Raw genomic sequence first — 18513 nt, 5'->3', positions numbered from 1 at the left:
AATAAATGGATGTCACATTTCTGCTCTTGTTGTTGCGCACCGCTTGGAGGAACTGCATTGCAAATAATAATATTCTCTTTTTTTGTGATTTTAGTGAAATTTTTCTTCAAAAGAAGTGGAATGAAATGGGAAGTGCAACGAAATCTTTAGTTCAATAAAAAATTAAATTTTTGAGAAAATGCTTTTGAAATAAAAATTATTATTGGGGGACTTGTTGGAGAATAATTACAATAAATAAATTTTTACATTATCTAATGATTATATTAATTAATAGTATACCTTATTCACCATCTTGACCAGTGTTGCCGACCGCCTACATCACACAACCGCACTGGGCTGCTACTACTGACCGACCGCTCTGCATGACGACTATTAGCGTACTGCACGCGACGACTACTGACAGAGTACTGCTCTCAACTAGACAGAGCTACAGACTCGCAACGACTACTGACAGACTGAGAAACGCTCGCAACACTCGCGCGGTCAAGCGCATACTCTCTGGTCACAGATGCTACAATGCCTCGCCATCGCTGCTATGTTACATACGCGTTTCATAACCCTGCACTGGGGGGGCAAAAATTTGGCAGCGATGGTGAGTCATTTGGACTTGCCAAGCGCGGCAAAATTTTTCATTAATTAACAAAATCCTACAACTTACAGAATATTTAAATGTTGTGCACACGCACTAAGTACAAAATATATCAGACAAAGACAAAATGTGAATACTAAACATAGTAGCAAATCAGAAAAATGTATATACAAATTTTTTGACAGATAACAAAGTGCACAGGCACTGAAAAAATTCTTTAGCATATTCAGAACAAATAAACAGACTGGCAAAAAATATTATGTTGACAAGTGACATGAGTGCACATGCACTGTAGTTCAGAAAATAAAAAAATGTATATACAATATAAAAGACAAGAGTGTACATATACTGTACTTCAGAACAAATCGAAAAATGTCTTTAGCATTTTGGCAATAAATAAACATAATGGCAAAAAAATCATGTCCAAAGTGCACACGCACTGAAGAAATGTCTTTAGCATTTTCACAACAAATAAATATAATGGCAAAAAAAATCATGTCGACCAGTGCCATAAGTGTACTCGCACTGGAGTTCAACAAATCGAAAAAATGTATAACCTATGAACATAAATGATGTTACCAAAAAAAAATGATTTTCATTATGTGACAAGAATTAGGATAGGAAAGGGAAGGATTGCATCATGGTTGTAGCACTTAAGATTGCACACAGCTGTTCTGAAAGTCCATATCTTTCCACAGAAGTACAACACCAAGTGACACAACTTGAAGTTCTTTTCCCATCAGAATTTATCAGTGTAGCCAAGACACTGAACTGTCGTAGTAATGTTCCACGTTTTCATTTTGGCAGTACATTAGGTACACCAAACAGTTCGACCATAATAACGTCTTCATCGCTCACGGTGGTGGACAGCATGTCGTGTCAACACCACGCTCTTACAAGGCACACCAACGTAGAATTAGTGCAAAAACCAAATATAGTGCTCCATGATCACTAGGATAAACAGGACAAATGGACATTGCAGTAATTTAGGGTAGTCAGCTTATGAGGTGAAGGACATCAAGTCACATAATATTGACAGTTACAGACTTAATTAGCAGTTTGTGGCATTCATAGCCCAGTTATTGAACATTTCTGTACCAAGTATGTAGTATTACAGAAAAATGTTCATTAATTGTTTTACATAGAATCAGTAGCCTTCTTTTCCTGGTTACAAAGCATTATGAAATAATCGCATTCTTTTTTGTCACAGAGTATAATTAAGAATCATTAACCTTCTCCTAATTACAGTTAATCATTTGTCATTAATTAATCATTTGTCTAATTACAGTTAATTAATCATCTGTCGTTAACTAATCATTTGTCTAATTACAGTTAATTAATTAATCATTAGTCATTCCAATATAGTAAGAATTATTAGCCTTAATTAATGACAAAGCATTATTAAACAGTACCATAGTTAATTACAAAGCATTATTAAACAGTACCATAGTTAATTGTGTCATTACAATCTATTAAGAATCACTAGCTGGCATCATGGGTAATCGTATTACAATAAACAGTGGCGGTCCTTGGCCAGTTACAAAGTATATTTAGTAAGACAGAATAATGTTCATCAGAAGCCTTAATTGAAAAGGAGAGTCAATTATTGGCCTAGCATTAACATAATACATTGAGTGATACAAATTATTGGCACTCATTGGCCATTAACCAAAACATGAAAACTCAACATGGGAAAAAAAGGGCTAATTAATGGCATAATTAATAACAATGCTTCAAGTGACATTAATTATTGGCACTCAGTGGCCAGCAAGTATTGAATAGAATCATCATTCAGTATTATTCAGATTATTACGAAGTCATTATTAAAAATCAGTTAATTACAGTCAAATCATTAATAATCACAGGCATTATAAGTAGTATCATTACAATAAACAGTGTTCCTCCTTCAGTAGTATTCAGATCATTACAAAGTCATTATTAAAATCAGTTAATTACAGTCAAATCATTAATAATCACAGGCATTATAAGTAGTATCATTACAATAAACAGTGTTCCTCCTTCAGTAGTATTCAGATCATTACAAAGTCATTATTAAAATCAGTTAATTACAGTCAAATCATTAGTAATCACAGGCATTATAAGTAGTATCATTACAATAAACTGTGGCAGTTATTAGCTAGTGACAAAGCACTATTTTGAATATAGTTTCATTAAGAGGTCATTACTCAAGTGACATGCTATTCAGAGTTGATCAGTATTATTCAGAATTATCGTAAACTAGTGACATTATGTGGGACTGGTAATACATTTTTTTGGTAGCAATGCATTGCGTTGGGATCGATAATTAATTGCTGAAACATAACACTATTTGCTTTTGACCTATTGCAGCAAATGAGGATAGGTAACGTCATTCGTCATGAGTCAGCTGTAGCAAGATTATGTAACAAGGCAGTACATGTGATCACATTTATAAACGATAAACACAAATGGGTAAAAATATAAAAATGCAAGTACTAGAACAGGTATAATAAGTAACAGGTTTAGTAAGTATCATGAAAAACTTCTCCTGGAAAAATTACAAAATGGATTATTGACCTGAAAGAAGAAACGCACACTATGCTGAAAAGTAGTGAACTTCGAATTAACAGGTAGCGAAATGTGTATAAAAATGTGTTTCATAGCTGTCCTTTCCAAAACTTTCCGTCATCCTACTATGCAATATTACACTTGCTGTCAAAGCAAACTGCAACAAATACTTAAATAACTACATAACATAAATACATAACTTCAACATTATCCTCATCTGTAAAGAAAACTTCATTATCCATATCATCATAACTTCACTATTATCATCATCTGTAAAGAAAAACTTCATTATTCATAACATCATATCCTTCATCATTATTCATCAGTATTCATTATCATCTGCAAAAAATCACTTCATTACTCATTACACAATTATTCCTTATCTCTAGCATATTTCATCACTAAAACTAAGATGTGTAGTTCAGTCTGACAGCCTGCATCAATCATCTTGTAATCTGAAAGAAAAAATTAGTTAAGACTGCTATTCTGTGATGAGTACAGTATAGTCTTGTTAATGCTTGTTAATCCTGATCCATTTACTCTTCCTCATAAAGTTATTGCATCTCCTTTCGTTTATCCCGTAGGTGAAATTCCCATTTCTGTTGAATTTATTTCTTACGTGCATCATTTCTTTCTGAAATCGATGAGCAGAGATTAATGTCTTGCATTTAAATCATATACCCACTAAATAATGACTGGTTTATGGTGACACAATTAACCATACAGCATAACATGACAGAAAACGTAATATGTTAAAGACGTTGACAGTGTTCAGATGCAAAAATGTACACAGAATAATACAATGCAGTAGCAAAAAAAAAATGTAAAACAGTCACGATGTTGAGATGTCATAGGGCAAAAAAAATGTCAAAGTCGACTGTTGTGTGTTATATCTTAACTATTTCACAATACATACAAACAAAACTGGAGTACAATCATATACACAAAAAAGTGGAAAATGTGCACGGTCTGATGTGTAACGACAAGAAAAGCGACCTGCTAACCTTACCTTGCCGGGCACTTGCCAAGAAAAAATACGATAATCATCAGTAATTAGTCAGGTGAATTAATTGCATTAGTAAATGACATCATAGTGTGTTGAATCATACAGTGGTTTCACTCAATAAACGGTTTAATGTTTGAGATATGGTGATTGCCTTTCGATTTTCTGGTTCTCAAAGTTTCGACGTGTACAACATTGGGGTGAGGGATGCTGCGAATCCGATATGGACCTGCGTATAGAAGTTCAAATTTACTGCACTTACCTTTTAATTTACTGGATAAATAGTGTGTACGTATCAATATCTTCTGTCCAACGTGAAAGTCGCGGCGTGTACAAACCTGTTTTTGCTGTCTTCTCCGGCGCTCTGCGGCACGTTTGATGTTGTTCAGCGCAATGTTAATTATTTCGTGGTGTCGTAATCGACGAGATGTAGGAAATGTTATTAATTCTTTAATTTTGTTAGGTGGTTCAGCATTTTTCAGTATAACAGACGGAGATAGCATAGTGGATTCATTTGGAATGGAATTAATTACATCTTGGAATGAGAATATGTGTGTGTCCCAATCAATATGTCTTTTGTGGCAGTATATTCGGCACAGTTTACCAATTTCTTTCATTAATCTTTCACAGGGGTTCGAAGAAGCGTGGTACTTGGATATATAGATCGGAGAAATGTTTCTAGCTCGTAACATGTGTGTCCATACGCTACTACGAAATTGTGATCCATTATCAGAAATTACTTTCATTACATGCCCTACATGAGATAGAAAATTTTTTACAAATGCTTTCGAAACAGTTTTGGCAGTAGCTTTGCGCAATGGAGTGAAAGTAACAAATTTTGAAGTGAGCTCAACAGCGACAAAGATGTAGCAAAAACCTCTGTTAGTTCTCGGAATAGGACCAAAAATATCTACTGCGGCCATATGTCTTAATTTAACAGGTATAATGGGATATAATGGAGGAATATGTGAAGTGGTATCTGATTTAGCTTTCTGGCAAATTTTACAAGACGCTAAAACTCGTCGTATACGTTTCTCCATGTTGGCAAAATAACAGTTCTGTCTCAGTATAAGAAAACATTTTCGTGCTCCGTAATGTGCGTAGCTTAAATGAGTGTACCAAATTAATTTGTTGACCAGTTCGTCAGGAATGCATAATAACCAATTGTTGCTGTCAGGATGAGAGCGGCGAAACAGAACGTCATTGCGTACAGTGTAATGGTTTCTAATCGTAGCATTTTTTCTATCTTGCCAAAGGTGTTTAATTTCTTTCCACACATCGTCTTTATTTTGTTCTTGTGCTATGTCCTGTAATGACGATGAAATAAAATTTTCAAAAGCAGCTTGCTGAATGTACATGACACTGAAATTTGTTTTGCAGAAGTTGGTTGCTACGTCTTGCTGATTGTTGCCGAGAGAACGCGATAGTGCGTCTGCTATAACATTTTGTGTGCCGGGAATGTGAACTATTGTAAAATTAAATTCTTGTAAATAAAGTTTCCATCTGCTTAATCTGTCGTGAGTAAATTTAGCTGAAAGCAAAAATTGTATAGCTCTATGGTCTGTGTAAACGGTGGTATGTCTGCCATAAAGAAAGTGCCGAAATCTCGTAAAAGCCCATACAACACATAATGTTTCCAGTTCTGTAACGGAATAATTTCGTTCAGCGAGTGACAAAATGCGACTTGCAAATGCGATGTTTTTAATTACTGTAGAACCGTCTTCTTCGATTTCCTGGAAAATGTGTACGCCTAAAGCGGTGTTGGAACTGTCAGTGGCAATGGAAAAATTTCTGGTGAGATCTGGGTGCGATAATAGTGGTGCATTCAACAGAGCATGTTTCAGGTTCATGAATTCAAAATGTGCTTGCTTATCCCAAGACCAAATACTGTTTTTACCTGTTAATTGACATAATCTGGGTGTGTCTAAAGCAGAGTGATGAATAAATTTGCGAAAAAAGTTAATTAAGCCTAAAAAACTGCGTAATTGCTTCTTCGTCGTAGGAACAGTAATGTCACGTAGAGCTTGAAGTTTTTCTGGATCAGGCGCAATGCCTTCTGCTGAAATTACGTGTCCAAGAAATTTTATGGAAGTTTTGCCAAAATGCGATTTACTGAGGTTAACTGTAAGTCCTTGTGCATGAAAAGTTTGTAACAGTTGTTCAAGAATCATATTGTGTTCGGACCAGTTAGCTTCTGCGATAAGAATGTCGTCTACATACGTCGTAATTCTGTCTTTAAGTTCTGTCGGAAGTATTGTGTTCAAACCGCGAATAAAAGCTGCAGAAGAAATAGTTAAGCCGAACGGTAGTTTGCAAAATTGATAACAGTCGCCGAAACAGAGAAAAGCTGTGTATTTTCTGCAGTTCGGATGAAGTTGAATTTGCCAAAATCCCGATTTCAAATCTAATGTAGAATAAATAGCTGTACCATGAAATTTCTGTAAAAGTTCCTCTAGTGTCTGTGGTCGATCTGTTTCATTAATAATAATGTCATTAATGTGACGTGAATCAAGTACAAGGCGAAGTGAGCCATCTTTTTTCTTAACAATATGCAGCGGGTTTATGTACGGACTAACTGCTGGTTCAATAATTCCTTGATCAAGCATATCCTGCAATTCTTTTTTAACTTGTTCTCTGTGGATATATGGAATGGGATAATGCTTTGCTTTAAATGTGTCGTGCTGTTTCACTTGAAATTCATACATAAAGCCGGACATAGTACCAGGAATGTTGTCAAAAACTGGAGCTTGCTGTAAAAGAATCTTGTGTAACTGCGTTCGTTCGTCGTCTGTACTTGCACTGCTCTCTTTAACCTTATCAGAAATCAATTGCATTACGTCGTAGTCAGCTTCGTCTGGAGTATTATAGTTGTGTACGTACGTATCCGTGAACAATGTGGGATTACAGTCTATGTTACGTGTTGCGGAAATGACCTCTGTGCGGTTAATTGTTTGTTCTTCCGTAGATAAAGAGTGCTGAAACTCTAAAGCCAATTGTACATTTTCATCCTTTAGCATTAAATAAGAATTCTGAAAGTCGATAACTGCGTCGTGTTGTACCAGAAAATTCGTGCCTAAAATAATGTCTGTTGTCAACAAAGGAACAATCCAAAAATTAGAGTGGAAAGTATGACCTCCAATACAAAATGATAAATGCGTCTGTAGTTTAACGTCTACTCCTTTACTCGGTACCGCTCCTTTCACTTTTGTTTTGCCTAATGGTAATGTCGGATACGTATTCTCTTTGTTGCACTCATTAAAAGTCTCTTCATTTATTACTGATATTGGTGATCCGGAATCAATTACTGCTGAAAATTTCGAAGAACCAATTTTGATTTCAATAACAGGATGTGAAATAGTTTTCTGAACAACTGGTCTTTCCTGTAAAAGAGTGTCTCTGATATTGTCAAAAGTAATTACATTTTCGTGAACAACATTTTGCGTGTCAAAGGTAGTGCTTGTGTTATTAGAAGATGCGTCCTGTGCAGTATCTAGTCAGATTCTATCTGACGTGTTATTGTTACTAGGAGGATTCTGTGGCATTTCTACTATTTGAACTGTTCTATTACTTCTTCCAGACGTGTTACGCTCTGGATGGTACCTACTGTCGGGTTCATTCATGAGAATATGTTCTTGCGTATGATTTTGCTATTGGTGAGACCGACTGTTATTATATGTACGCTGGTAATTGTGCTCATCGTTTTTACGTCTGTCGTAATAATCATTCCTATACGGTGTATTGCGATAGGAATTGAAATACTGTCTTCTTTGTACATAGTTGTTTCTCTGCTCCCGTGCGTTACTATTTGTTGAACCAGGGACTATACGTCCACGCGGCGAAACATTAAAGCCTGGTTGACCTTGTGTATTCCATTGTTGGTTAGGTATGCTAACCGGCTGGTTTTGATGTTGTTGTTGTGAAACACCTCTATTGTTACCAAAGTGTTGTTCCTGTTGCTGAAAATTTTGACGGTATTGATAATTAGAATTTTGCCTGTTATTAAAGTTTTGGTAGTTGTCGTTCCTAAAGCGTCTGTTATCTTTCCGATTGAAATTACGTCCCTGATCATAATTGTAGTACTGTTGTTGACCTTGGTTGTTACACGAAAAGTTTTTGTTTACAAAAGAATAATCGGATTGCTGTACCTCCAAGAGCTGTAAAAGATCTCTGAATGCTGAAATGTTTTCTTTTTGCTGGCCCGTTAGAAGTGACACTCGTAATGACCGTGGTAATTTAGAGATGCATAGTTGTATAAGTGCGGATTCACTGTACGGTTCACTTAGGTACTGGTTTTGTTGTACCATGTGCTCAAAAAATTGCGTCACACTCGGAAAATTTGAGTTCTCGTAATTTGGCAAACTAATCAACTGATCTTTAATTCCGCGCTGTGTCGTCTTCGACCAGTACGCTGACAGAAAAGCATTCTGAAATTCCTCTACCGAGTAACACTGTCTCGCGATCGGTCTCATACGAGTTGCCGGTTCGCCTTCCAAAAAGCTGCAAATAAATTCAAGTTTGTGTGTTACAGGCCAAGTCGGTGGAAGAGCAAAGCTAAATTGTTGAATCCAATCCAATGGGTGAATCTGAGTTCTATCGTTTTTGAAAACCTTAAACTTTCTCACTGACAGAAAATGTTTGTAGTCGAAATTATCATCTCTGTGTGATGGAACAGGTTCAGGATCGTAAGAGAATCTATTGAACTGTGGTTGATCGGAACCTAAGTCCCGTACTCTCTGTAGATTACCCAAATTATACGCACTGCGTGAGTCTGACTCATGTTCAAAAAGTGGCGTCTGTTGTGGCATGTTATTAACTGAAATGTTTTTCATCTCTGTTACTTCTTGTTGTCAATTTGATAACTTCCTACGTAACGTGTTGTTAGATGAATCGATCTCATTAATTGTCTGCTGTAAATTTTGAAATTCAGGTGTTTGGATAAATGAAACCGGTGCAGTATCGTCTGATTTATTGTCATTAGTATTTTCGATAACATCAATACGACTGGCCAATTCATCATATTTTTCAGTCAGTATTTTAACCTGATCATCGGTTTTAGAATCAGACGCATTAATCTGTTTCTGCAACTTGCGCGTAGTTTCGCTCAGTTTTTTAACATCAGCTTTGATAACATCACAATCCTGTGTTAGATCTAATTGTTCGAATCTATCTGTCACTGTTTGAATATTTACTGTGTGTGTATCTGTTTTTGATTTAAGATCAGAAATTTCATCCCGTAATTCCGCGTTCAACTGTTCTATGGTGTTAATTTTGTCGGACACTGTAGTAATATTATTGTCTACATACGTCTTCGCTTTCGCGAACATTTTACGTTTGTCCTCTTGTCTTTGTGCAGTGATTGTTTCCATGACTTGTCGTTTTACTTTGTTTTGATCTTGAATAAATCTGCGGAAACGCGTATCACTGTTTTGTATGTGCTGATTAAAGCGCTCGTTTATCTGAGTGTTCTGCTGTTCGAATTTCGCGTCTATCTTTGCGTCCACTGTGCGCGAAAGTTCTACCGTCATTGCTTTAAACTCGTCCCGTAATTGTGTAGCTTTTTCAGAGCATTGTTTAGCGACTCCGCTAATTTCGTCTCTGAGTGTTTCTGTTGCGGCTGTCTGCATTTCCCTTAATTCTTGCGCAACAGACTTAATTTCTTCGCTATTTTTATGTGAACAAGCCTCAATTTCCACGCGCAACTGTTCCTTAGTGTCATGGCACTGCGCGGCAACGGCTCTAATTTGTTCACTAAGCTGTCTGGAATTGTCGTCTAATTTTTCATTCTGTTGTCTGACCTGTTCACTAAGTTGTTTGAGATTTTCGTCATTATTGTCAAGTTTCTCATTAATTTTATTAAATTTTTTGTCCTGTTCACTAAGTTGTTTGGAATTGTTATCAAATCTTTCATTAAACTGTTTGAAATTTTGCCGCAAAAATGCCATAATTGGATCCGATTCAAAATTAGCATTTCTATTCTCTGTGCTGTTCAATATTGGATCTGGAATTGTCTCGTTTTGCGTGACCATTTGGTCATTCTGTAATTCACAGAAAGGTTTATCAGTCGGACGTACACTGTCATTGTTTCGGAATTAAATAAATCCGTCCTACTTTGTGTGATCTGTTCATCTTCATTAGACAAATTTGTCTGCTCGTCACGTGAATTTACTAAATCGGTTATGTTAAGCTCGGCAGCACTCATTACTATAGACCGCTCCGCGTCATCAATTGTCGTCAAGTTAACAGACGAGACAATTGAGTTCGTTTGTTCATCATCAGGGTAAAAGTCATCAATAGTGGTTGGAATGCATTGATTGTCAGTGAACGCAGGATTGTCATCATTACACTGCGTGTCACAATTACTATTGGTCACGTTGTTTAAGTCGGTAATTTCGTTCATAATACCTCGCGATACACTATTCACAGTCTTTCGCGGCATTTTAACAATAGTCAAAATTATTCACAAACAAATAAGCACAAATGCGAAAGCAACACACAAATACAATAGAGCAACGAATTGCCGTTGACCTGTAGAAAGAAAGTCACAAGTTAATAAAAGCGTAGCGCCAAATCCTAATTATATCTAAGCAAATAAGAGCAGATATCTGACTGTTGTTCAAAAGACTCTCAACGAAATACGATCCTGGACTGGGTGTCGCCAAGTGTAACCTCCCCACAGAAATTTTTAAAGGAAAAAAGACAATACTTAATACAAATGCTAATGGACACTGCGCTAAGCGTAACCTGCCCACAATGAAATGTACTGACAATGGCAACAAAAATGTGAAATTCGCAATCTGACTCAAATATAAATTCCTCATGAAAAATTAAAGTCCATTCAGTGATAAGAAAATTTAATTAAACCGAAATATCGGTCTTTGGCCCTGTGTAAAACAGTCAGAATTAAAGTCTTACCTCAGAATAAATGGATGTCACATTTCTGCTCTTGTTGTTGCGCACCGCTTGGAGGAACTGCATTGCAAATAATAATATTCTCTTTTTTTGTGATTTTAGTGAAATTTTTCTTCAAAAGAAGTGGAATGAAATGGGAAGTGCAACGAAATCTTTAGTTCAATAAAAAATTAAATTTTTGAGAAAATGCTTTTGAAATAAAAATTATTATTGGGGGACTTGTTGGAGAATAATTACAATAAATAAATTTTTACATTATCTAATGATTATATTAATTAATAGTATACCTTATTCACCATCTTGACCAGTGTTGCCGACCGCCTACATCACACAACCGCACTGGGCTGCTACTACTGACCGACCGCTCTGCATGACGACTATTAGCGTACTGCGCGCGACGACTACTGACAGAGTACTGCTCTCAACTAGACAGAGCTACAGACTCGCAACGACTACTGACAGACTGAGAACCGCTCGCAACACTCGCGCGGTCAAGCGCATACTCTCTGGTCACAGATGCTACAATGCCTCGCCATCGCTGCTATGTTACATACGTGTTTCACAGTGAAACAAAAATTCAGTAATGCCTTATCAACAGACTACTTCTCTCAGCAGTAAAAATTCAGTAATGTCTTATCAACAGACTACTTCTGTCAGAAGTATCAGGCACTGAGCTTGACTCTGATATTAGCCGGGTTGTGCCTCTTTTTCAGTGACAGTGTTGTAGAAAGTGTCCAATGATACATGAGAACCAGGAGGAAGTCAAACACTTTAAACTGTATGATTAAATTGTAACTAATATCAGTAGGAATGTGTTTGCTATTGAATAATCCATTTGCTTAATAACACTTCATGGTGAAATCCAGCAACTCACAGACGAGCTCAACAACAGACATGAGCTGTGTACTAAAATTATTTGTAGAACGTTTTTAAGGTTGGCTATATACTACGTTTGGTGTCTGCTTTGGAAACGGTACAAGCCTCTCTACTTCCATGCGTGGGCAGTGCTGCCGGGCGCTGTCCTTTAAAATGCACTGTGTGTGTTATTTGCAGGACGCAGGTGTGCTCTTCATGTTGTCTGTGGAATGCTTGACTCTTACCTACCTCACATAAACCCCACTTCCGCGATTTGCAAGTTGAGGTAGACCGACTATGGAGCTTTGGCTGTGTCTGGGCAGCATCTGCTGGGGCTTCCGCATTGCCAGAGACTCTCGTGTGGGTGGACGGTATCGTCTATATCTCAAGCGATGACGGCACAGCCAGCTATGTGGTAGGTTGTACCTGGCACAAAGAGAATTACACATACAATATTTTAGTTTGTGTTTAAGGAAGTATGTTTCCCCAGCATACCTATCCAATGACAGGGATTCTACATTTATCACTTATGTGTAAGACGTTTTTCCGGAAATTCCTGGGAGCTAATGTGCATGTATTGCCCAGAAGTTGGAGTTAGTTTATGTGTTAATTGTTGTGGTCTGCATTTACGTGTGTGTTGTCGTGTGGCAATTGTAATTACACGGTTTTTTTATTCTGCTTGGGTGTGCTGGCTTACTAAAGATTACGTCGTCCATGTGTGAGCTCTAGAAATAAAAGGGGGATGTTTGGGGAGGAGGGGTAGTTTGTTTCTTATTGTCTCCGAGAGAAAGTGTGTGTGTGTGTGTGTGTGTGTGTGTGTGTGTGTGTGTATGTGTGTGTGTGTGCGGAGGGGGGGGGGGGGGAGGAAGAGCTTGGTGCTTGTTTTGCTAGCAGTGCTTAACTGCAAAGGTGTCCAGTGATTTCTGCGGCATATGCATAGGCGCAAGTGGGATAAGACAGTTTTGTTGTTATTAACGTGGGGTGGATGCCGCTCACTTGATGTTTGATTTAGTAGCAGTGCCTTTTCTGCCAGCAGCCAGGTCAGTCGCATTGAAAACTATTACACAGACATTGTTTAAATAATGCAAAGTTCTCTACCATTTTGATGCGCTAGCGTAGTGTTAGCTGCGAGATTAGTTTGGTTGCGAGCAGCATCACCCCTCTCTAGATGGTACTATTCATCTCTGTAGATACGTATTTGTAGCATTGTGCTATTTCTTACGCATACTGTATTTATGTGCGTGTTGACTGACTATCTTCGAATTCAGCAGAACATCACTGCTTACAGAATTTTGCTATAATGCCACACAATAATGTCTTATGTTAAACACTCGGTTAATATTTATCGAGGTTTTGTGAAATATACTATGATGTCATTGTTTCACAATATGAGAGTGTGCTGGCTTTAACACACACACTACTACTACAGGTAAGACGTAGTAAAAGTTTATTTCTTTATGTCTTGCACTGTGGTTTTTCTTTAACGTTTAAAGATTTTGCAAGTGTGTACTTGCTGTTAAATTAGGCCTTTCTGTACTTAGCTAACATCATATATAGGACAGAGATGTCATTATTTAGAAAAAAATCTGTAAAATTGCAACAAATCAGCTGAAAAAGCCAATTAATTATGAGAATACTTAAATGCTTTCTAATTCTGCGTGCGGGTGGTGACTAAACACTGCTGGCGCTGAGAAAGATGAAATTTGCTGATCGGTATAATAATACAATTAATTTGTCAGTTATAACAAATGCCCACACTCTGGTCCTCTCACAACAGACCACATACTTCGAGTAGCGAGCAAAAGCGCATGATCAGATCGTTGGGATACTTTCGAGCAAATGATGCATTGTGATTGGCTGAGAGCTTCATGACGTCGAAGTAACGGGATGGTGATGTGACATCGTGAGGAGTGGGTTCGACCTTTTCTTGACTATTGTTGGAGTGTTATATGAGCCAAAACCAGTCCTGTTATACCACTCTTGTTCTCCTTAAATGCGGGCCCTGTGCTCTTAACAATAGCACACCTCGCTCTTTCTTTCTGTCGTGTGGTACAGATCACGCTTCTTTAATATGTTTCTTGTCTGTACTTTCCACACAACAAGGGACAACTAAAGACATGTCGCTCACCTTAGTGATTTTCACAGTCAGACGCAAATCTTGCTCCCCTGCATTCACCTATGACATTAAACATTTTCATTTGAAGAAAGACAAAAATCCAGCCTTTTTATTACGGTTTCATTCTCAGATCTCCATCAAGCTGAGCTTTCAGAGATTATAATTGCGTTAAGCAGCACCCTTGTGATGCTTAAATTACGTGCAACCGACTCTTATTTACTAAACAGCCCAAAAGATCGCTTCCATACCGTCTTAGCAAGATGAATGTCGAACCCAGGTGGTGCCCGCCATTCTTAAACTTCGTTGCGTCTATATTTTGAATCACCGCATCTGATTCTCAGCAGTGACTGCTGTGAAAATTGGGATGGACTCGAATGATTGCTTATTGCTTCTGTGTATTTTTAGGACCATGGCATTTTGTTGTATGGATCTTATTGTTGACTCTAGCAAATAACACGTGTAACCTTGTGAAGAAGGGCACGAAGGGAACGAAACCTATGAAAGAAATTTCTTTTATGCGACTGGATGCTTTCTATTTCGTTACATTCTTACTCGCTGCCATAATTTGCTACTCTTTTCGATTGCAATCAGCTTAGTATTAAACTTGATCTTCTTGAATTGTAAACAAACATTCGAAGTGATGAATTACTTTCTTCTAGTTACTTAAAATGGCCTAAACTGTTCATTACTAGTTATCTTTTAGCATGAGTTTAGCACTATCTTTTATGCAACCGTGGTGTACTGTAGACTTGGTGCGATGCTAGCATTGCTTACTGCAATGTTACGTTAGCGAGTCTATCTAGCTCTGCTCATTGGTAGACAGTGTATCCAGAATCATTATTCGTAAAAAATCACAAACTTCAACATATCCCGTTCGAGGCCGTCAGATGCAGATGCATTTAAATAGGTAAATCTAACGAGTTTAGTCATACTTGATCCGTGAGGAAAAAAGAAGAAATAACTTCTTTTGTTTTAATGTAAAACTGATTCAAAACTCAGATTTTTTTTAAAAAAAAGGTCTAAGAAGCGATACAGTTCTCTTGTACGAAAAGTCCTTGTTAGAAATTAATAAAATACTAAATAAAACGAAAATCAGGCTCAGCATTGTTACACGTGGTAATAAATTACTGAAACGATGCGGGTTGGCTGAAATTTGGGATGAGCTGTTAAGCAGAATTTAAAAATAACTTATTTACTTGCGGCAGAATGGTATCAATTGACTCACCTAGAATGTCGTTTATGCAAGCTATGGATGACAACTGAAAGAAGTCCTTATGTTTTTCGGATTTTTTAATGTAGGAGAAGATACTTAACTGGATTTTGTATTACAACATGCCACAAAGAACTGTAGGCTAGGAGCAGAGCGGCCAAGAGGGTTACGAAGCTACGAATATATGCCATGTTCAGTGACGATACTCAGGCTAATCACGAATACTGGATTATTCAACTTTCATCTGAGAGCAGGAAAGATCTTGTTCGTCTTTTTATTTCAAAAAACAAAGGCCAATAGAAGTGGAGGAATTGAACCATATTTTTTCTTGAAAGGCGTTCAACACAAAAAGACGTGTCAGATCGAAAAAAGTGAGTAAAACCTGGTAACGAGAAGTACAGAATCCATCTGTCCTGTTGGAAATACATTGTTACCTTGTAATACTAAATCGTATGAAAATGACCTCTCGCTATATTTTAATGAACAAGCAGAAATAATTCCTTTCGTTGACAGCAGCTGCGTTAAATGAGTGATGACAGAAAGTCCTGATCGGAGGCCACTGCAAAAATTATTCATTACAATTACTGTATTTTTTATTGCGCATAGTCTCTTTATATCTTAATGAAATTCGTCTTATTGTAACTAATCAAGCATTTGAAAATAAATTCTACTTTCATGCAAACAGAATAATATAACTGCTATTTCTATATCGATCAATATCGTTTTCTCCTTTACCTTTTGATATCTACCAATGTTGTGATGCTCGTTCAGACTCAGTAATATAGGGATAGCTCTATTAGTGAACCTTTGCTTTCAGAACAACATATTCTTGGCACTGAGCAGCAGCGGGTCATCTTCAGCACTGATCCACCCAAATGGCTGCGTCTACCAGTACGGCAGCCGCGTCGAGATCCTCGCCAACGATGCCAATGGAAATTACAAGTAAGATAACCACGTAAAATTCTGCACTGTAGAGGTCTTCCAATATACTAAGTTACATGTTTTCAGCCGACTCATACTCAGCGAAACAAGATATTCCCGATCATAAATGTAAATGACGTCATAGAGAACACAGATTATCTCAGATGTCAAGTTGTTTTCAGTGTAACCCGATTTTTCCCGTCAGATATACTAATCTCGTATCAACCATCCCGGTTAAATACAAGAAGCATTAGAAACTGAGGGACTTAGATATTTTGTGTGGGTACTGTCTCTTCAGTTAATGTCGTTAAGGGGAGTTAGAACGGGAATTTTTCCACATTTTCAGATTTTTATCTCATTATAAAATTTGCAATTTTCAGAATAAAATTCACACATGGGAAGAATTTTATTATTTTTTTTTAAGTATAATCTAGACCGGTTGAAAATGTTAAAACTTTTACGTGCATTATTTCAAGATCTAACAAAATCGGTAATTTTTTATACAGAAGACTGTGGATTGCTGTGTTATAAAGGTTAAATTACGAGGTTAAATTACGTGTTTGTATTGGTAGAATTGTCAAATATAGTATCGTTATCGTTTCATGGCATAAACACGCGCTGTATACCGACGTGCTAACGTTTGTCTGAGGAAAAGTGACGAATAGATTAACAAATCTCTCAAAAAGTGAAGTATGACGCCAAAACCAAGTGTTTTTAAGAAACATGGGTTTCATGATAATAGATTTTCGAATAAAGGGAAACATTGTGTTCAACATGTGGCATCTGAAGTTACAGACAATGAAATACAGGCAAACTCGTTAGTATCTAGAGAAACACCCATTAGTACTTCGAAGATTAAAATAAGACGTTGTGATACACAGTTTTCTCAAAACGAAAGTGATGTAAATGGTAGGTTAGGTTATATTCCGACAGATTTACACATCATAACAAGGGTGTATAGGTGAATGTGTGAGTTGTAAAATATATGGAAGGCCAGTTAGTTTACATGAAGACAGTGATGTGTCACATGGCTAACCAGGAAACTTATCATTAATTGTGCCAGTTGTAAATATACTCATTCATTTTGGAATTCTGATAAGTGTAAAGATAAAGATTTAGAAGTAAATGTTAGGTGGTTTTATGGATTGAGAGCTATTGGCAAAGGACTCACTGCCGCAGAAACAATGTATGCCGTGATGAATATGCGATGCCCACCTTATAAAATCGACAAGTATGCAGGATTCATTGGAGCTGCTGTCGAATCTGTTGCATGTGAGTCAATGAAGGGTGCTGCAAACGATGATGTTGAAATAAATGATGGTATGACTGACATACCAGTAGCTTTTGATGGCACTTGGCAGAAGTGCGGCAACAGTTCTAAGAATTCTGCTGCTACAGTGACCAGTGTGGATACTGGAAAGGTATTCCAAATTTTAACCAAACATTGCTATAAATGTAAATCAGGGAATGAAGAAGGGCATATCTGTGACAGAAATTAAGAAGGAACAAGCGGTGGAATGGAGGCATCTGCAGCTATTGAAATTTTTAGTCGATCTGCGAATGAAAGGGGAATGTGTTACACTAAGTTCTTAGGCGATTGAGACTGAAATGCATATAACAGTATAGTAGCCGCTCAGCCTTATGTTGAGAAGATTATTACAAGACTTTAATGTGTTGCTCATGTCCAGAAGAGGATGGGTACCAGGTTGAGGAACTTGAAACAAAGTTTGAGAGACAAGAAACTTTCTGATGGTAAAACCATAAGAGGCAGGCTCACAGACAAAATGATTGATGAACTGCAGCAGTATTATGGGATAGCCATTAGAAATAATACTGAGGGTTTGTTGAAAGTGAAACAGACTGTATGGGCTACCATCTTCCACTGACTGTCAACTAATGAAAAACCAGTAAACCACCTTTGTCCTCCTGGAACTGACTAATGGTGCAATTACTACAGTGCCCAGTACTTAAACAGTTGATACAGCCATAAACATTCCATCCCAGCAACAGTCATGGATATCATAAAACATATTTACAGAGACCTAGCAAATCCTGAATTACTGAAGAAGTGTCTGCATGGTCAGACTCAAAATCCCAATGAGTCATTCAATAATCGTATATGGACTCGCTCACCGAAAAATGTTTTTGTTGTAATGAAGACACTGAAGTGGGGGAGGGGGAGGCAGTGAAGCTGTTATTGCTTTCAAAGATGGCAACATTGGTAGCGTGAAAGTGTTAAAGCATATGGGAATTAACTGTGGAGAAAACTTCATCAGAGAACTTGAACGGGTGGACAAGGTTTGCATTGATAAAGGAGAGTATACAGCACAGTTGGCCACTAAAGGGTCCAGAAAGAAGAAAAA

The 18513-nt window shown here is 37.3% G+C and overlaps 1 protein-coding gene across 1 annotated transcript in view; it reads left to right on the top strand.

Annotated features, from left to right (window-relative positions):
• LOC124596573 overlaps positions 1 to 18513 on the top strand; it is a 69960-nt gene that overhangs the window by 38864 nt on the left and 12583 nt on the right. The window contains exon 3 of the mRNA XM_047135766.1: positions 16047 to 16171. Coding sequence (XP_046991722.1) covers positions 16047 to 16171 — 125 coding nt within the window. The remainder of the gene's footprint in view (positions 1 to 16046; positions 16172 to 18513) is intronic.

The sequence above is a fragment of the Schistocerca americana genome, chromosome 2 (assembly GCF_021461395.2).
Source record: "Schistocerca americana isolate TAMUIC-IGC-003095 chromosome 2, iqSchAmer2.1, whole genome shotgun sequence".
In the NCBI taxonomy this organism is placed as follows: domain Eukaryota; kingdom Metazoa; phylum Arthropoda; class Insecta; order Orthoptera; family Acrididae; genus Schistocerca; species Schistocerca americana.
This window is presented reverse-complemented; position numbering and strand designations above follow the sequence as displayed.